Raw genomic sequence first — 21,067 nt, 5'->3', positions numbered from 1 at the left:
GAGGGGCAGAGCGGGCGTTTGACAGATCCGCATATGCAGACTGGACACAGTCCGCTCTACTCTATGGGTCCTCTGATCTGATCAGACAGATGGGGGCAGATCTCCCTCTGTGTTTTTTTTTTTTTTTTGCGGATCGGATTGGAGGTAGGCGGGCTTAAATGAACATAAGTTCATTTACATTTGCCTCTCCAAAGAGGTGAATTGAGGCTCCGATTGGGTCGGACCGATCATGTGAAAGGGGCCTAAGGCTGCTTTCACATTGATTTGCTGTGGTTTACCAGCAACGCAGATACAGCGTAGTGTAACTGTGGCTTTCCTGTGGGTTAGCTGCACATTGCCATCAAATCCTATTATATCCTACAGGTATGGTGCACTTTTTCTGAAAACCTGCAGGTAATAACAGAAGTCTATGGCTTGGTGCAGGTCACTTGCAGGCGCACAGTGCTGCACCTGTGGATCAGTTTGAAAGTAGCCCAGTAACCACTGAAGACAGATATGCCCATAAATACACTGTGATTTTAGTAATAAAATTACCTTAAATCACAGTCTTTCATTCAGGTATTGCTGGCTGTTGCTGTCCCAGGCCGATGCATTTGGTCACCGCATCACTCATCACTCCACTGGTGACAGGAGCTGGTGCTATACAGGAAGCATCGGCTTATGCGGCTCCACTCTGCAGCCGCTTGCTTCCTCTACTGCCAGCTTCATTCAAAACACTGATCCTCTGGGATGGTAGGTCGGTAACCCGTGATCTGGGCTTGCCAACCCACCAACCCAGAACATGATGTAGCGGGCCATATGTGGCCCCCAGGCCACTGGTTGGGCACCCCTGCTCTACATAAAGATGGCCAAGAAGATTGCCAAGGCCCTGAAAGAAGCTGCAGCATGGAGGCCAAGACCATACAGCGGTTTAACGGGACAAGTTCCACTCAGAACAGGCCTCGTCATGGTCGACCAAAGCGGTTGAGTGCACGTGCTCAGCGTCATATCCAGAGGTTGTCTTTGGGAAATAGACGTATGAGTGCTGCTGGCATTGCTGCAGAGGTTGACATGTTGGGGGGGGGGTCAGCCTGTCAGTGCTCACACCATACGCAGCACACTGCATCAAATTGGTTTTCATGGCTGTTGTCCCAGAAGGAAGCTTCTTCTAAAGATGATGCACAAGGAAGCCCGCAAACAGTTTGCTGAAGACAAGCAGACTAAGTACATGGATTACTGGAACCATGTCCTGTGGTCTGATGAGACCAAGATAAACTTATTTGGTTTAGATGGTGTCAAGCGTGTGTGGCAGCAACCAGGTGAGGAGTATAAAGACAAGGGTGTCTTGCCTACAGTCAAGCATGGTGGTGGGAGTGTCATGGTCTGGGGCTGCATGAGTGCTGCCGGCACTGGAGAGCTACAGATCATTGAGGGAACCATGAATGCCAACATGTACTGTGATATACTGAAGCAAAGCATGATCCCATCCCTTCAGAGACTGGGCCGCAGGGCAGTATTCCAACATGATAACCCCAAACACACCTCCAAGATGACCACTGCCTTGCTAAAGAAGCTTAGGGTAATGGACTGACCAAGCATGTCTCCAGACCTAAACCCTATTGAGCATCTGTGGGGCATCCTCAAACGAAAGGTGGGAGGAGCACAAGGTCTCTAACATCCACCAGCTCTGTGATGCCGTCATAGAGGAGTGGAAGAGGACTGCAGTGGCAGCCTGTGAAGCTCTGGTGAACTCCATGCCCAAGAGGGTTAAGGCAGTGCTGGAAAATAATGGTGGCCACACAAAATATTCACACTTTGGGCCCAATTTGGACATTTTCACTTAGGGGTGTACTCACTTTTGTTGCCAGCGGTTTAGACATTAATGGCTGTGTGTTGAATTATTTTGAGGTGACAGCAAATTGACACTGTTATACAAGCTGTACACTCACTACATTACATTGTAGCAAAGTGTCATTTCTTCAGTGTTGTCACATGAAAAGGTATCATAAAATATTTACAAAAATGTGAGGGGTGTACTCACTTTTGTAAGATACTGTATATGTTTTTTAACCACTTGCTTACTGGGCACTTAAACCCCCCTCAGTCCCAGACCAATTTTCAGCTTTCAGCGCTGATGCACTTTGAATGACAATTGCGCGGGCATACAACACTGTACCCAAATGAAATTTTTATCATTTTTTTCCCACAAATAGAGCTTTCTTTTGGTGGTATTTAGTTACAGCTCGGAGTTTTATTTTTTGCTAAACAAACAAAAAAAGATGCAAAAAAAAAAAAAATCATGTTTTAATGGTTTGTTATATAATTTTGCAAACGGGTCATTTTTCTCCTTCATTGAAGTGCGCTGATTAGGCGGCACTGATAGGCTGCATTGGTGGGCACTGATGGGCTGCATTGGTGGGCACTGATAGGCTGCATTGGTGGGCACTGATAGGCTGCACTGGTGGGCACTGATAGGCATAGTTAAGGCGGCACTAATAGGCACAGATAAGGCGGCACCGATGGGCACAGATAAGGCGGCACTGATGGGCAAAGATGTGCACAGATAAGATGGCACGGATGGGTGGCACGGATGGGCACTGATAGGTACCACTGATAGATGGGACTGATGGGCACTGACAGGTGGCACTGATAGGTGGCTCTGATAGGTGGCACTGCTGGGCACTGATGGGCGGCACTGCTGGACACTGATGGGCGGCACTGCTGGGCACTGATGGGCGGCACTGGGGTGCAGCACCTTTGAGGCAGATTGTGGGCACTGTGGGTGGCACTGTGGGTGGCACTGCTGGGTGGCACTGTGGGCACTGCTGGGTGGCACTATGGGCACTGCTGGGTGGCACTGACGGGGGGCACTTACTTTTTATTAGGGTGGCACTGCAGGGGGCAGGTGGGCACTGGCAGTGGGCAGGTGGGCGCTTGCATTGCTGGCAGTGATCGGGACTGCTGTCCCGATCACGGCCGTCGGTGATCGGCTTTTTCTTTTCTCCTCGCGCTGTCAGCGCGAGGAGGAATACTAGCCGATTACCGGCTCCGTTATATCACCTGATCAGCTGTCATTGGCTGATAGCTGATCACGTGATAAGGGGTCGGGATCGACCCCTTGCACGGATCGGTGGTCAGGCGAGTCTCATGGACTCGCCGATCACAGAGCGCGCCGCGCGCGCCCCTCAGGGGGCGCGCAGTCCGCTCGTACACGGGACTACGTCAATAGACGTAGTCCCGGAAAAGGAGATCCGCGCTGTAGCCGTCATTTGGCTATAGCGGGAATCTCAAGTGGTTAAACACGTTTTCAAAAAATGCAAAAAAACGGCTCAGGTAGCGAAAAGGTTAAATAGCAAAATGTATCTTTTATGTAGTGGTGTAAAAGTTGGGGTTTTACATTAATATCTAGACTGATAAATATTTGCTTAATTGGCATCTGTGCAGAGAAATGCTATTGAGCAAAGCTGATATTATCAGACCGGGGCTGATAAGTGAGTAAAGCTTCCACTGATTACTGACTAGAGTTCAACCATTGAGGTGAGCGGGGCAGCCTTGCTCCAAATCAGAGGATTGCAACATCCCGTCTAATAGCCGGCAGACTTTGGACCCCGATTTCCAGCTTTCAGGAAGCTCTTCTCAGTGTCTGCAGTGAGAACATGGCGATTGAGTTTGCTCCACGCTCGGTCCCGTTGAAAAGGAGGCTGCAGATGGTAGCTGTCCTACAATGGGTGTACTCCTTCCTGGCCCTGGGTAAGGAACCGTTTACTGATCTCTGTTGGACTTAGAGTTGCCACCTTATCCCTTTAAAACCGAATTACACAGGTTCTGTGGTTGACTTAAGGTGGTAATTAAACACAATTGGTGCCTTATCCGCATTAAATTAGTCTCAGAACCTCTGTAATTAATATGTGTTCGGGTTTAAAGGGATGAGGTGGCAACTCTAGTTGGACTTTGTTTGCGCGAGGTGTATTAGAGGGTATGCCTGTGGGGGGCGCCATGTTTACTTGCACGGGTGTTCCCTGCAGTCCCATTCATGTCAATTGGGATGCAATTGCTGCACGGATGCAGATGCTGCTCCCAAATATGTCATCCATGCGGGTGCATGGCCCCAGACGCACATTGATGTCAGATTGGGGGCAGAGTCCGTACCCGTACATCCGCATCTCAACTTGGCGTGAATACTGCTGCCTGCATGGGGGTGCACCTGAGCATCCCTATGTGGGTAAATTAGGGTTGCCACCTCATCTCTTTAATCCAGGACACATGTTAATTAAACAGGTTCTGAGGCTGATTTAATGCAGAGAAGTCACCAAGTGAGTTTAATTACCACCTTAATCAGCCACAGAACCTGTGTAATTAATGTGTCCAAGATTAAAGGGATGATGTGGCAACCGTAGGGTAAATACATCTCCCCGCAAGTGTATGCTTTAGTACACCTTGTATGAATGAGGCCATAAAAGTCTCTTAAGTTTTTAGATAGAGTTGTGAAGAGTTAGAACCTCTGTCTTTCTTAGACATCAGTCTGCTGCAGGCAGGAGAAAGCATTTTCTCAGTCTCTACTACCCCAGTGGTCAGATTGCAACACTGTTACTTTGTAGTCAGAAGGCGAGTGGTAGCTGTCGTTGCTGGGCCAATAAGCCATGGGCTGGGAACCCCCCACCCCACAGCTGCAGATAAAGGGGTGGGGATGCCTCTGAGCAGTGGCGTAGCGTGGGGGTGCAGGGGGTGCCGTGGCCCCGGGCACGTCATTTAGGGGGGTGCCAGTATCACTGGCTGCCTCCTAATTTTAAATTCCTGTGTCCCCTGCGCTCCCGCCGCCATGTTCAGTGTCTGGTGGCCTGTGATTGGGCATATGGGGGTCATGTGAGGCAATGAGCTGGCCTGTCCACGATCGCTCCTGAAGTCCCGCCTCCACACATGACCCCCCGTACGCCCAATCACAGTGCTCTGCGCTGCACACTGAACATGGCAACTAGAGCGCGGGGGAGAGAAGCAATGTTAGTGGCCGCTGTCTTCTCCTCCTATCCTCCATCTGCAGGCCAGCCAGACAAGAAGGAGAGTGAGAGTGAGACTCCCTTGTGAGAGTCGTGTTACTGGCTTGGGGGGGGGGGGGGGGGGTCAGTGTAGTGTAGTATGGTGGTCAGTACAGGGGACAGTATAGTGGTCAGTGTGGTGGACAGTGTATTGCCGTTCTCAGTGTAGTGGACAGTATAGTATAGTGGTCAGTGTAGTGGACAGTGTATTTCTTGGTGTACTGATCAGTATAGTGGACAATATAGTTGTCAGTAGTGTAGTGGACAGTATAGTGGTCAGTGTATTTCTTAGTACAGTGGTCAGTGTAGTTCTCAGTGTGGTGGACAGTATAGTATAGTGGTCAATGTAGTGGACAGTATAGTATAGTGGTCAGTGTAGTGTGTAATGGTCAGTAAAGGAATTGGGTTGGTCAGTGTTGAAATCAAGCAGGTTAGTGTAGTGGTCAGTAAAGGAATCGGGTAGGTCAGTACTATTGTATTTGAAGGGACTCGGGGAGTGCTAAAAGTCTGTAGGTTAGGGGGCGCAAATTACTTGCCTTGCCCCGGGGGCTGACAACCCACGCTACACCATACTGGTCAGTATAGTGGTCAGTGTATTGTAGTTCTCAGTATAGTGGTCAGTATGGTGTAGTGGACAGTATAGTTGTTAGCGTAGTGGACAGTGTATTTCTCAGTGTAGTGGTCAGTATAGTGGACAGTGTAATGTAGTATAGTGGACAATATAGTTGTCAGTATACTATAGTGGTCAGTGTATTGGACAGTATAGTATAGTGGTCAGTGTAGTGGACAGTACAGTATAGTGGTCAGTATAGTGGACAGTATAGTATAGTGGTTAGTGTAGTGGACAGTGTATTTCTCAGTGTAGTGGTCAGTATAATGGACAGTATAGTTGACAGTATAGTGTAGTGGTCAGTGTAGTGTGGTAGACAGTATAGTGGACAGTATAGTGGTCAGTGTAGTGGACAGTATAGTATAGTGGTCAGTGTAGTTATCAGTTTAGTGGTCAGTATAGTGGACAATATAGTTGTCAGTATAGTGTAGTGGTCAGTGAAGTGTAGTATACAGTATAGTATAATGGTCAGTATAGTATAGTGGTCAGTGTAGTGGACAGTATAGTGTAGTGGTCAGTGTAGTGTGGTAGACAGTATAGTGGTCAGTGTAGTGGACAGTATAGTATAGTGGTCAGCGTAGTTCTCAGTTTAGTGGACAGTTTAGTGGTCAGTTTAGTGGACAGTATAGTGGACAATATAGTTGTCAGTATAGTGTAGTGGTCAGTGAAGTGTAGTAGACAGTATAATGGTCAGTATAGCATAGTGGTCAGTGTAGTGGACAGTATAGTATAGTGCTCAGTGTGGTGGACAGTATAGTGGTCAGTGAAGTGGAAAGTACAGTGTAGTGGACAGTATAGTATAGTGGTCAGTGTAGTGGACAGTGTATTTCTCAGTGTAGTGGTCAGTATAGTGTGTAGTTGTCAGTAGAGTGTAGTGGATAGTGTAGTAGACAGTATAGTGGTCAGTATAGTATAGTGGTCAGTGTGGTGGACAGTATAGTGTTCAGTGTAGTGGACAATATAGTATAGTGGTCAGTGTAGTCCTCAGTGTAGTGGACAGTATAGTATAGTGGTCAGTGTAGTGGATAGCATAGTATAGTGGTCAGTGTAGTGGATAGCATAGTATAGTGGTCGGTGTAGTTCTCAGTGTAGTGGACAGTATAGTATAGTGGTCAGTGTAGTTCTCAGTTTAATGGACAGTGTAGTGTCAGTGTAGTGTAGTAGACAGTATAATGGTCAGTATAGTATAGTGGTCAGTGTAGTGGACAGTACAGTATAGTTGTCAGTGTAGTGGACAGTGTATTTCTCAGTGTAGTGGTCAGTATAGTGGACAGTGTAGTGTAGTGGACAATATAGTTGTCAGTATAGTGTAGTGGATAGTGTAGTAGACAGTATAGTGGTCAGTATAGTATAATGGTCAGTATAGTGGTCAGTGTGGTGGATAGCATAGTATAGTGGTCAGTGTAGTGGATAGCATAGTATAGTGGACAGAATAGTATAGTGGTCAGTGTAGTGGACAGTACAGTATAGTGGTCAGTGTAGTGGACAATATAGTATAGTGGTCAGTGTAGTGGACAGTGTATTGTGTAGTGTAGTGGACAATATAGTTGTCAGTATAGTGTAGTGGATAGTGTAGTAGACAGTATAGTGGTCAGTATAGTATAGTGGTCAGTGTAGTGGATAGCATAGTATAGTGGACAGAATAGTATAGTGGTCAGTGTAGTGGACAGTACAGTATAGTGGTCAGTGTAGTGGACAATATAGTATAGTGGTCAGTGTAGTGGACAGTGTATTGTGTAGTGTAGTGGACAGTATAGTGGACAATATAGTTGTCAGTATAGTGTAGTGGATAGTGTAGTAGACAGTTTAGTGGTCAGTATAGTATAGTGGTCAGTGTAGTGGATAGCATAGTATAGTAGTCAGTGTAGTTCTCAGTGTAGTGGACAGTATAGTATAGTGGACAGTGTAGTGTAGTGGACAGTATAGTATAGTGGTCAGTGTAGTTCTTAGTTTAGTGGACAGTATAGTATAGTGGACAGTGTAGTGTAGTGGACAGTATAGTGGACAATATAGTTGTTAGTATAGTGTAGTGGACAGTGTAGTGTAGTGATCAGTATAGTATAATGGTCAGTAGGGATGAGCCGAACACCCCCCGGTTCGGTTCGCACCAGAACTTTCAAACGGACCCCAAATTCGTACAAACTTTAGAACCCCATTGAAGTCTATGGGACTCGAACGTTCGAAATTAAAAGTGTTAATTTTAACGGCTAATATGCAAGATAGTGTCCTAAAAAGGGTTTGGGGACCTGCCTCCTGCCTCAGGGGACATGGGTCACTGCAAAAAAAACTTTTAAAAACGGGCGTTTTGGCGGGAGCACTGATTTTAATGACGATTAAAATGAAAAAAAAAAAGTGAAATATTCCTTTAAATATGGTGCCTGGGGGGTGTCTGTAGTATGCCTGTGAAGTGCCACGTGTTTCCCGTGTTTAGAACAGTCCCTGCACTAAAAAGACATTAAACGGAAATAACACCATTTAAAACTGCTTGCGGTTTTAATGTTATATCTGGTTCCTGCAATATGATTGAAAATCATTGAGAAAAATGGCATGGGTAGCCCTCCCTGCCCATTACCAGCCTATTTGGGTCTTGTACGCATATTAAGGGGAACCCCGTACCCATATTAAAAAAAGGAAATGCGTGTGGCCCCCAGGCCCTATATACTCAGAACAGCAGTATACAGGCGGTGCAAACAAGACAGGGACTGTGTAGGTTTGTTGTGTTAAGTTGAATCTGTTTGTAATTTTCAACTGGTACATTTTTAAAGTGTAGCTCCAGTCCAAAAAAACTATTTTTAAGCTTTTTGGAAAACATAGGGAAGGGTTATCACCCCTGTATAATTTGTTTTGTCGTCCATCTTTTTCAGAGCATGCAGACAGCACGCACAATCTCCTAACACTGACTGAGAGCTCTATTTAAAACGAGCAAGATAGTTAGCTATATAGGTGGATATAGCGGTGTATACTGCGTTCAGAGCACGCAGACAGCACGCACAATCTCCTAACACTGACTGCAAGCTCTATTATAAAAGATAGATATATCGCTAGATATATAGGTGAATATATCGGTGTATACTGCGGTCAGGGCACGCAGACAACAACCACTACAGAAGAGCAAGAACGAAAAATCGGCCGATAACGATCGGTGTGTACTGTGTTGAAGGTACACAGAACACCCATTAACTGCTACAGATGCCAACACACTACACAAGGCCGCCGCGCTGGCGGCCTTATATAGTGTGGGGCGTGTACTACACAGCCTGAGCTATGATTGGCCACAGGCATCCTGCCTGTGGCCAATCATGGCTCTCCTCGCTGCCGGCGCCGTGATTGGCCAAGCATGCGGGGTCACAGTGCATGCTTGGCCAATCATGAGCTAGCAATGCACTGCGGTGGGCCGTGAGCGCCACACGAATTTGGTGCGAACGGCCCATAACGTTCGGAATTCGCCGAACGGGCGAACAGCCGATGTTTGAGTCGAACGTATGTTCGACTCGAACACGAAGCTCATCCCTAATGGTCAGTATAGTATAGTGGTCAGTGTGGTGGACAGTATAGTGGTAAGTGAAGTGGAAAGTACAGTATAGTGGTCAGTGTAGTGGACAGTGTATTTCTCAGTGTAGTGGTTAGTATAGTGGACAGTGTAGTGTAGTGGACAATATAGTTGTCAGTATAGTGTAGTGGATAGTGTAGGAGACAGTATAGTGTTCAGTGTAGTGGACAATATAGTATAGTGGTCAGTGTAGTTCTCAGTGTAGTGGACAGTATAGTATAGTGGTTAGTGTATTTCTCAGTGTAGTAGACAGTACAGTATTGTGGACAGTACAGTATAGTGGTCAGTGTAGTTCTCAGTGTAGTGGACAGCATAGTATAGTGGTCAGTGTAGTGGATAGCATAGTATAGTGGTCAGTGTAGTGGACAGTACAGTATAATGGTCAGTGTAGTGGACAGTATAGTGGACAGTACAGTATAGTGGTCAGTGTAGTTCTCAGTGTAGTGGATAGCATAGTATAGTGGTCAGTGTAGTGGACAGTATAGTATAGTGGTTAGTGTATTTCTCAGTGTAGTGGACAGTATAGTGGACAGTACAGTATAGTACAGTATAGTGGTCAGTGTAGTGTGTAATGCTTAGTAAAGGAATCGGGTTGGTCAGTGTTGAAATCAAATAGGTTAGTGTAGTGGTCAGTATAGGAATCGGGTAGGTCAGTACTATTGTATTTGAAGGGACTTGGGGAGTAGTGATGGCCGAACGGTTCGCCCGGCGGTCGTTTCGCGGCGAATTTCCGACATTCGCGGTCCGCACGTTCGAACGCCTTTTTCCGTCGTTCGCCGCGGCGGACTTACGTGTTTAATGTATACAAGAACTTTAACCTTTGGTGACACGTTTATCATGTGATACAGGACAGCCAATTGAGACATGACAGCACATGGACACTTGTACATTCCCCCTAACCTATAAATACACCCGATCCGGTGGCCATTTTACATTCTTTCTTCTGTTACGATAGGGACAGGTTCCTGTGTGGAGTAGGGAGAGATAAACCACTAGCTATTTGGTACACAAAAGTTCTTTTCAGGACTGGTATAGGTGTTAGGTGTTGATAGGTTTGCTGTGCTGCTGATTCTTGCAGCAGCCTGAGTGTCTTTTGTTAGTTTAGAGAAAGGGAAAGGACGGTGTATGCTACAGGGACAGCCAGATTAGTCTTTCATCATCATCATCATCATCATCATCATTAGCTGTTACTATCAAGGTCCACAAAAGAGCTGTTCCAGTAACCACTAATCGTTCTCTTTTTTTGCCAATTTGTATAGGGACAGGAAGGAAGCAGTGTTGTCAGGCAGTGAGGGTAATTTTAAAGACTTGCTGTTATTATTAGTTCCACAAAGGTTCTTTTCAGGACTGGTATCAGTGGTACAGTAATAGGCTTGTACATGTATAATATTCTTTCTTCCAAATATAGAAAGGATATTATACTTGACTGCTGCCCTTCTGCTGCAGTCTGCTAAACATTCACAACTCACTTGTTCCACAAAAGTTCTTATAAGGACTGGTAACTTGGTATAGGGTGCTACGGTACATAGGCTTGAGTGCGGTACAGTCTGCTGTTCTGTAAGGACCGCTATCGGTCCACAATAGATAGGGTTGACGTGCACCACTGCTGACCGCTGCCCTATACTGCAGCAGTCCTTCAGCGGTATAGGGACTGACGTACAGTCTGCTAATCACTAACACACAACCTGCTTGTTCCACAAAAGTTCTTATAAGGACTGGTAACTTGGTATAGGGTGCTACGGTACATAGGCTTGAGTGCGGTACAGTCTGCTGTTCTGTAAGGACCGCTATCGGTCCACAATAGATAGGGTTGACGTGCACCACTGCTGACCGCTGCCCTATACTGCAGCAGTCCTTCAGCGGTATAGGGACTGACGTACAGTCTGCTAAACACTAATACACAACCTGCTTGTTCCACAAAAGTTCTTATAAGGACTGGTAACTTGGTATAGGGTGCTACGGTACATAGGCTTGAGTGCGGTACAGTCTGCTGTTCTGTAAGGACCGCTATCGGTCCACAATAGATAGGGTTGACGTGCACCACTGCTGACCGCTGCCCTATACTGCAGCAGTCCTTCAGCGGTATAGGGACTGACGTACAGTCTGCTAAACACTAATACACAACCTGCTTGGTCCACAAAAGTTCTTATAAGGACTGGTAACTTGGTATAGGGTGCTACGGTACATAGGCTTGAGTGCGGTACAGTCTGCTGTTCTGTAAGGACCGCTATCGGTCCACAATAGATAGGGTTGACGTGCACCACTGCTGACCGCTGCCCTATACTGCAGCAGTCCTTCAGCGGTATAGGGACTGACGTACAGTCTGCTAAACACTAATACACAACCTGCTTGGTCCACAAAAGTTCTTATAAGGACTGGTAACTTGGTATAGGGTGCTACGGTACATAGGCTTGAGTGCGGTACAGTCTGCTGTTCTGTAAGGACCGCTATAGGTCCACAATAGATAGGGTTGACGTGCACCACTGCTGACCGCTCACCTATACTGCAGCAGTCCTTCAGCGGTATAGGGACTGACGTACAGTCTGCTAATCACTAACACACAACCTGCTTGTTCCACAAAAGTTCTTATAAGGACTGGTAACTTGGTATAGGGTGCTACGGTACATAGGCTTGAGTGCGGTACAGTCTGCTGTTCTGTAAGGACCGCTATCGGTCCACAATAGATAGGGTTGACGTGCACCACTGCTGACCGCTGCCCTATACTGCAGCAGTCCTTCAGCGGTATAGGGACTGACGTACAGTCTGCTAATCACTAACACACAACCTGCTTGTTCCACAAAAGTTCTTATAAGGACTGGTAACTTGGTATAGGGTGCTACGGTACATAGGCTTGAGTGCGGTACAGTCTGCTGTTCTGTAAGGACCGCTATCGGTCCACAATAGATAGGGTTGACGTGCACCACTGCTGACCGCTGCCCTATACTGCAGCAGTCCTTCAGCGGTATAGGGACTGACGTACAGTCTGCTAAACACTAATACACAACCTGCTTGGTCCACAAAAGTTCTTATAAGGACTGGTAACTTGGTATAGGGTGCTACGGTACATAGGCTTGAGTGCGGTACAGTCTGCTGTTCTGTAAGGACCGCTATCGGTCCACAATAGATAGGGTTGACGTGCACCACTGCTGACCGCTCACCTATACTGCAGCAGTCCTTCAGCGGTATAGGGACTGACGTACAGTCTGCTAATCACTAACACACAACCTGCTTGTTCCACAAAAGTTCTTATAAGGACTGGTAACTTGGTATAGGGTGCTACGGTACATAGGCTTGAGTGCGGTACAGTCTGCTGTTCTGTAAGGACCGCTATCGGTCCACAATAGATAGGGTTGACGTGCACCACTGCTGACCGCTGCCCTATACTGCAGCAGTCCTTCAGCGGTATAGGGACTGACGTACAGTCTGCTAATCACTAACACACAACCTGCTTGTTCCACAAAAGTTCTTATAAGGACTGGTAACTTGGTATAGGGTGCTACGGTACATAGGCTTGAGTGCGGTACAGTCTGCTGTTCTGTAAGGACCGCTATAGGTCCACAATAGATAGGGTTGACGTGCACCACTGCTGACCGCTCACCTATACTGCAGCAGTCCTTCAGCGGTATAGGGACTAAGAGTTTTGTCACAGGGTCATTTAAAAAATGACATGCAGAGGAAGAGGCAGGCCCTTCCGCAGGGGTGGTAGGGGTAGGGCAGGAGCAACAGGCTTGAGCCAAAGTGGGAAGTTGCAGAAGGTGCGTTCAATTACTTTAAAGGATGCACCAGACTTGGTTGAGTGGCTCGCTCAGCCTTACTCTTCTGCACCCTCCTCATCCTCTCGATCTGCACCCTCTTCTTCACTCTCTGCTATGTGCACCCCCAAAGACACTACCACCAACAACACGACCACCACCACCACCACCACATACCTTCCGCTTGAGTCACTGGAATTATTTTCCGATCCATATCAAGAGGACATTTCTGATGCGCAGCCACTCTTGGTATTGGATCAGGAAGAGGAGGTAGCAACAAGCGCTACTCAGCAGTCTGACGCCAGTACCCAGATCAGCCCAAGGAGGAGGTTGGTCCCCGGTGTTGCTGCCTACTCCGAGATCTCTACTTATAGCGGTGGGGAAGGTGACGTTGATGATGACGTGTCTAGTGATGTCACGTGGGTGCCCACAAGAGAGGAAGAGGAGGGGAGTTCAGAGGGAGATATGGACCAGCAGATAGGGAGGAGAAGCAGCAATGACTTACATTGCACAGCAGGGACAAAGCAGACTGCAAATGTATCAGGAGCGAGTCATCGACCATGTACGGTCACATCTGGCGCTCCCAGGACACCGGCACATGGCTCCGCAGTGTGGGCTTTTTTTAACGTGTCCGCTGCTGACAATAGCGTTGCCATCTGCAATCTTTGCAGTCAACGCGTTAGTCGCGGTAAGCCCAATACTCACCTAGGGACGACCGCCTTAAGAAGGCACATGAGCAGCCATCACCGAGCCCAGTGGGAGCAACGGAACACACAAAGCCACACTGCAGGCTCTCACCGTCCAGCCTCGTCTTCTACTTCTCCTTCTCCTCTCTCCTCACAATTGTCCTCCACTCCACCTTCCATCACGCCAAGCTCACATTTTTCTGCAAAAAGGCAGGCTTCCGTGGGCCTAATGTTTGAGCGTAAAAAAATGATGATGCCGGATAACCCTCTTGCCCAACGGTTGGCGGCTGGCTTGTCAGAACTCATAGCCCGCCAACTACTGCCATATAAACTGGTGGACTCGGAGGCCTTTCGCAAATTTGTGGCCATTGGAACACCACAATGGAAGGTCCCAGGAAGGAAGTATTTCTCAGAGAAGGGCATCCCAGAGCTATATGGCCATGTTCAGCGGCAAGTGAATGTATCTCTGGCACACAGTGTCGGTGCCAAGATACATCTGACCACAGACACGTGGTCTAGCAAACACGGGCAGGGAAGGTATATCAGTTTTACTGCCCACTGGGTGAACCTTCTGACGGCCGTCAAGCATGTAACCCGTGGCACCCGTGTAGATTTGGTTTTACCGCCACGGATTGCATGCAGGCCTGACTCTTCTTCTCCTCCTCCTACTCCATCCTCCTCCCTCTCCTCCTCAGCTGCCTCCTCCTTTTCCGCTGCTAGCGTCTCTTCCACTGCACCGCCCAAGCTCCCCAGAACCTATTCCACATGCCAGGTGAGACGTTGCCATGCCGTGCTGCGTCTGTTGTGCCTGGAAGCAAAGAGCCACACTGGCCCGGCACTCCTTTCAGCTTTGCGTTCACAGGCAGATGAGTGGCTAACACCGCTCAATTTGACAGTTGGTAAAGTGGTGTGTGACAACGGTGCCAATCTGCTTAGCGCATTGAAACAGGGCAAAATCACGCACGTGCCGTGCATGGCACACGTCTTAAACTTGGTCGTGCAGCGATTCCTTGTCAAATACCCTGGGGTCCAGGACATCTTGCGGCAGGCAAGGAAAATCTCGGCCCATTTCAGAAGATCTTACACGGCCATGGCTCGCCTTGCTGACATTCAGCGGCGACACCATCTGCCGGTCAGACGTCTTATTTGCGATTGCCCGACGCGATGGAACTCAACCTTCTATATGCTTGATAGGCTGCTCCAGCAGAAACGTGCAGTTAACGTCTACCTGTATGAACTCTGCGAAAGAAACGGTTCTGGGGAGCTGGGTTTTTTTTCACCGCGCCAGTGGCTGCTCATGCGCGACACATGCAGACTTCTGCGGCCATTTGAGGAGATCACCAAACTGGTCAGTCGCAGCCATGGCGCCATCAGTGACATGGTACCTTATGCCTTCTTTCTGGAGCGTGCATTGCGTCGTGTCATTGATCAGGCTGTGGAGGAGCAGGAGCGGGAAGATGAGGAAGTCGCAATGCTGGATGAATTCCCAGGGGGGGCTACTCTATCTGAGACAAGTCAACAACAGGAGTCTGATGAGGAGTCAGAGGAGGATGGTGCCGGGGCGGATGAGCAGGAGCAAGAAGAGCATGCTTTAAACCTTTCTGGGATCCCTGTTGTGCGTGGATGGGGAGAGGAGAATGAAGAGGACGACATTATCCTGGATGATGAGCAGGAGCCAGGCCACCACACCGCTTCCACTTTAGTGCAAATGGGGGCCTTCATGCTCCAGTGTTTTAATAGGGACCCCCGTATAAAAAGCATGAGGGTCAAGGACCAGTACTGGGTGGCAACGTACTTAGACCCCCGGTACAAACACAAAATGGCGGAAATGTTACCGCCGTCGCAGAGGGCTGTCAGAATGCAGCACTTCCAGGCCTTGCTTCGAGAAATGCTGCATTCTGCTTTTGCGTGCGCTGGCAGAGGAGCAATTCCCACTCCCAGAGAAGGATTTGCGGGTACCAATCCAACAGCGCCTGCAAGAAGAGGCCGGTTTGAAGATGTGTTGGTGACTTCGGATATGAGGTCATTCTTTCAGCCGACCCATCGACAGGTGTCATCCGGATCCAGCATCAGGGAACGCCTAGACCGTCAGGTGTCCGACTACATTGGGTTAACGGCCGATGTGGACGCTCTGAGGAGTGATGAACCCCTAGACTACTGGGTGGGCAGGCTTGACCTCTGGCCAGAGCTTGCCCAATTTGCAATCGAACTGTTGGCTTGCCCCTCATCCAGTGTCCTGTCCGAAAGGACGTTCAGCGCAGCAGGGGGGATTGTGACCGATAAGCGTACTCGCCTAGCTCACCACAGTGTTAACTACCTCACATTTCTAAAAATGAATGAGGCATGGATCTCGGAGGAATTCAACACATGTGACCAGTAGACCATGTATATGTCTATAAACTATTTTTTTAATCAAGCACACAGACCTTCTTAATTCATTTGGCTCACTTCCTTGACCCAAAAAAGCACACCGTACTATATGCCCCTACCCTCCTCTTTGAAGAGGTTGAGCGGTGTCATATTTCTACTGGGGCTGCTTATGATATCCCTGTGCTGTGCTGACTTCCTCCTGGGGGTTCTTATTATGAAGGGATCACACTATCCCTGTGCTGTGCTGACTTCCTCCTGGGGGTTCTTATTATGAGGGGATCACACCATCCCTGTGCTGTGCTGACTTCCTCCTGGGGCTGCTTACGGTGCTGCTGTCAGTGCTGTATGTCACGGTGCTGCTGTCAGCGCTGTATGTCACGGTGCTGCTGTCAGCGCTGTATGTCACGGTGCTGCTGTCAGCGCTGTATGTCACGGTGCTGCTGTCAGCGCTGTATGTCACGGTGCTGCTGTCAGCGCTGTATGTCACGGTGCTGCTGTCAGCGCTGTATGTCACGGTGCTGCTGTCAGCGCTGTATGTCACGGTGCTGCTGTCAGCGCTGTATGTCACGGTGCTGCTGTCAGCGCTGTATGTCACGGTGCTGCTGTCAGTGCTCTGTATTACGGTGCTGCTGTCAGATGCCTCTATCACGGTGCATGTGTCATTCCGGTATGTCACGCTGCTGGTGATCATCTCCTGCACCCTCTTCTTTGCCTACCCTGGTCCCTGACCTTCCCTCTCCTCCATTGCCTTCATTAGCTCCATAGTCCTGAATTGTTAGAACAATTTCCCAAATAAAATAAAAATGCTTGTAGTTATCGATCCCAAATTCACCTCATACATGTATTATGTCATTGTCCAGATGGTGGGACTACGTTTTACCCCCTAATAATTACCACGTGGCCGCAAATTCGACATGAAGGTTTGCAAAGTTCGCCTCCCATTGAAGTCAATGGGGCCCGCGGCGAACGTTCTGTTTCGCGAACGTTTGGGTCCGTTCGCATTTCGCGTTCGCGAAACGTCCCGTCGGAAGTTCGTCCATCACTATTGGGGAGTGCTAAAAGCCCACAGGTTAGGGGGTACAAATTACTTGCCTTGCCCCGGGTGCTGACAACCCACGCTACGCCACTGATGCTTGTGACATCATTGACCTAATATGGGTATGTGCTGGGCCAATGCCACATCAATGACCTAACATTGCCATATTAGGGGAATGATGTCATAAGCATCCCAGCCTCTTTGTGTATATGCAGCTGCAGGTGGGTTAACCCCACCCGGCAGCTGAATGGCCTAGCACCGAGAGCTGTCTTCTGGGTTTGGGGGGTTGTACAACAGCTGGCTGTGAATTATACCCTCTGTTGCATCTGACGGGCAGTACCACCACGGCATGAAACCCATTCAAGTGAATAGGGCTGTGGTGCAACCGTCCTGAAAATGAATGCAATACTTGTGAGTGCAGAGCAGTGGTTTGGGCTATTTAGGCTTAAAGGAGGCACCATACCCTATATTACCAAAAGTATTGGGACATCTGCCTTTACAGCCACATGAACTTTAACTAGATCCTGACCGTCGGCCGTCAAATGACGGACAGGCGGCGCACCTATTGTGGCGGGAGGCCGTCATATGACGTCCTCCCGTTTAAACAGGGAATGCGTGCAATCGTGCGCGTGCATCCCTGTTTCTTTGGTGGCGGCGTGTCACGGAGACACCGCTCGCCACCGAAGGGGGTGAACAACCATTGGTTATGGCTGTTTACCACGTGATCGGCCATGATGAAGTCACGGCCGATCACAGATGGTCACATCCCGACTGTGCACGGCGCATGCGCGCGATCGTGAGCGCGCTGCGCGTGCACGTCGGTGGCGGCGTGTTCCCCAGGAACACTGCTCGTCACCGACGCTGGTAAACAGCCATTGGCCGGCTGTTTACCCACGTGATCGGCTGTGATCCTTTCACAGCCGATCACTAAAATGTAAACAAACCACGGTAACGAGATGTTACCGGGTTGTTCTCCTCCTCACACACCGATCGTGTGTGAGGAGGAGATTGTGGTAACATCTCGTTACCGCCTAGTGTACACCAATCACACTGATTGCCTGCCTGCCCCCCCCCCAATAAAGAGAACCTGTCACCACCCCTCGTAGTACCTGTCAATCACAGTCCATCAGAGTACCTGTCACAGTCCATCAGAGTATTTGAGTACCTGTCACAGCCCATCAGAATACCCGAGTACCTGTCACAGTCCATTAGAGTACCGAGTACCTGTCACGGCCCATCTGAGTACCTGAGTACCTGTCACAGCCCATCAGAGTACCCGAGTACCTGTCCCAGCCCATCAAAGTACCTGAGTACCTGTCACAGCCCATCAGAGTACCCGAGTACCTGTCCCAGCCCATCAGAGTACCTGAGTACCTGTCACGGCACATCAGAGTACCCGAGTACCTGTCACGGCCCATCAGGGTACCCGAGTACCTGTCACGGCCCATCAGGGTACCAGAGTAACTGTCACGGTCCATCAGGGTATCCGAGTACCTGTCACGGTCCATCAGGGTACCCGAGTACCTGTCACGGTCCATCAGGGTACCCGAGTACCTGCCACAGTCCATCAGGGTACCCGAGTACCTGTCACGGTCCATCAGGGTACCCGAGTACCTGTCATAGTCCATCAGGGTACCCGAGTACCTGTCACAGTCCATTAGAGTACCGAGTACCTGTCACAATCCATTAGAGTACCGAGTACCTGTCACAGTCCATCAGGGTACCCGAGTATCTGTCACAGTCCATTAGAGTACCGAGTACCTGTCACAGTCCATTAGAGTACCGAGTACCTGTCACAGCCCATCTGAGTACCTGAGTACCTGTCACAGTCCATCAGGGTACCCGAGTACCTGTCACAGTCCATTAGAGTACCGAGTACCTGTCACAGTCCATTAGAGTACCGAGTACCTGTCACAGTCCATCAGGGTACCCGGGTACCTTTTCCAGTCCATCTGAGTACCCGAGTACCTGTTTCAGTCCATCTGAGTACCCGAGTACCTGTCACGGCACATCAGAGTACCCGAGTACCTGTCACGGCCCATCAGGGTACCCGAGTACCTGTCACAGTCCATCTGTGTACCAGAGTACCTGTCACAGTCCATCAGGGTACCCGAGTACCTGTCACAGTCCATCTGTGTACCAGAGTACCTGTCACAGTCCATCAGGGTACCCGAGTACCTGTCACAGTCCATCAGGGTACCCGAGTACCTGTCACGGTCCATCAGGGTACCCGAGTACCTGTCACGGTCCATCAGGGTACCCGAGTACCTGTCACGGTCCATCAGGGTACCCGAGTACCTGTCGCGGTCCATCAGGGTACCCGAGTACCTGTCGCGGTCCATCAGGGTACCCGAGTACCTGTCGCGGTCCATCAGGGTACCCGAGTACCTGTCGCAGTCCATCAGGGTACCCGAGTACCTGTCACAGTCCATTAGAGTACCGAGTACCTGTCACAATCCATTAGAGTACCGAGTACCTGTCACAGTCCATCTGAGTACCCGAGTACCTGTCACAGTCCATCTGAGTACCCGAGTACCTGTCACAGTCCATCTGAGTACCCGAGTACCTGTCACAGTCCATCTGAGTACCCGAGTACCTGTCACAGTTCATCTGAGTACCCGAGTACCTGTCACAGTTCATCTCAGTACCTGAGTACCTGTCACAGTCCATATGAGTACCTGTCACCGCCCTTCAGAGTACCCAAATACCAGTCACCAAACCATCAGAGTACCTGTCACAAGGCCATCAGAGTACCCGAGTACCTGTCACCAGGCCATCAGAGTACCCGAGTACCTGTCACCAGGCCATCAGAGTACCCGCGTACCTGTCACCAGGCCATCAGAGTACCCGAGTACCTGTCACCAGGCCATCAGAGTACCCGAGTACCTGTCACCAGGCCATCAGAGTACCCGAGTACCTGTCACCAGGCCATCAGAGTACCCAAGTACCTGTCACCAGGCCATCAGAGTACCCGAGTACCTATCTCCAGCCCATCAGAGTACCCGAGTACCTATTTGCAGCCCATGTCTCATAGAATATACGTTGGGGTGTTTGCTTTCCAAAATTGGGTCATTTTGTGGGTAATTTCACTGTCCTGGTGGTCCAGGACCTTCAAAAGTGTGATGGGTAGGAATGAAATGAGATGTGTCATTTATGTTCCTAGAACGCCTGAAGGTACTACTTCAATGTTCGGCCTCTCTATGCGGCCAGGCTGTGTAAAAGTCCTACACATGTGGTATCACCATACTCGGGAGGAGTAGCAGAATGTATTTTGGGGTGTCATTTTTGCTATATACATGCTACGTGTTAGAAATATCTTATAAATTGACAACTTTGTGTAAAAAAAAATGCGTTTAAATTTTTTTCCACATATTCCAAAAACTTCTGGAAAAAAATTAAACATTCAAAAGACTCATTATGCCTCACAGATTATACGTTGGGGTGTTTGCTTTCCAAAATGGGGTCATTTTATGGGAAATTCCATTGTCCTGGTACTCCAGGGCCTTCAAAAGTGTAATAGGTGGTTGAGAAATGAGATGCGTCATTTTTGCTCGTAGAACGTCTGAAGGTACTACATCAATGTTGGTGCTCTGTATGTGGCCAGGCTGTGTAAAAGTCTCACACATGTGGTATCGCCGTACTCGGAAAGAGTAGCAGAATGTATTTTGGGGTGTAATTTGTTGTATGCATATGCTGTGTGTGAGAAATAACCTGATAATATGACAATTTTGTAAAAAAAAAAATAATAATAAAAAAAAATCTTCATTTTGCAAAGAATTGTGGGAAAAAATGACAACTTAAAAAAACTCACCATGCTACTTACTTAATACCTTGGAATGTCTACTTTGTAAAAAGGGGTCATTTGGGGGGTATTTGTACTTTCTTGACTTGTTAGTGTCTCAAGAAATGAGATACACCTGATGTACTGAAGGCTTGATCAGAAGTGATCAATTTTCAGCGATTGGCACCATAGTTTGTAGACTCTGTAACTTTCACAAAGACCAAATAATATATACTAATGTGGGTTATTTTTACCAAAGATATGTAGCAG

General features: G+C 48.6%; 1 protein-coding gene across 3 annotated transcripts in view; it reads left to right on the top strand.

Annotated features, from left to right (window-relative positions):
- Positions 1-3,572: 3,572 nt before the first annotated feature.
- The window catches only part of MOGAT2 (monoacylglycerol O-acyltransferase 2), a 189,335-nt gene continuing 171,840 nt past the window's right edge, over positions 3,573-21,067 (top strand). For all 3 annotated transcript variants that reach the window (XM_077451440.1, XM_077451439.1, XM_077451441.1), the window contains exon 1: positions 3,573-3,729. In XM_077451440.1, coding sequence (XP_077307566.1) covers positions 3,636-3,729 — 94 coding nt within the window. In that variant the 5' untranslated portion in view covers positions 3,573-3,635. The remainder of the gene's footprint in view (positions 3,730-21,067) is intronic.

This window comes from Lithobates pipiens, unplaced genomic scaffold (genome assembly GCF_037356315.1).
Source record: "Lithobates pipiens isolate NorthernLeopardFrog02 unplaced genomic scaffold, aLitPip1_a1.2 Scaffold_23, whole genome shotgun sequence".
NCBI lineage: Eukaryota > Metazoa > Chordata > Amphibia > Anura > Ranidae > Lithobates > Lithobates pipiens.
Note: the sequence above shows the minus strand (reverse complement) of the source record. Positions and strands in the feature narration are given on the sequence as shown.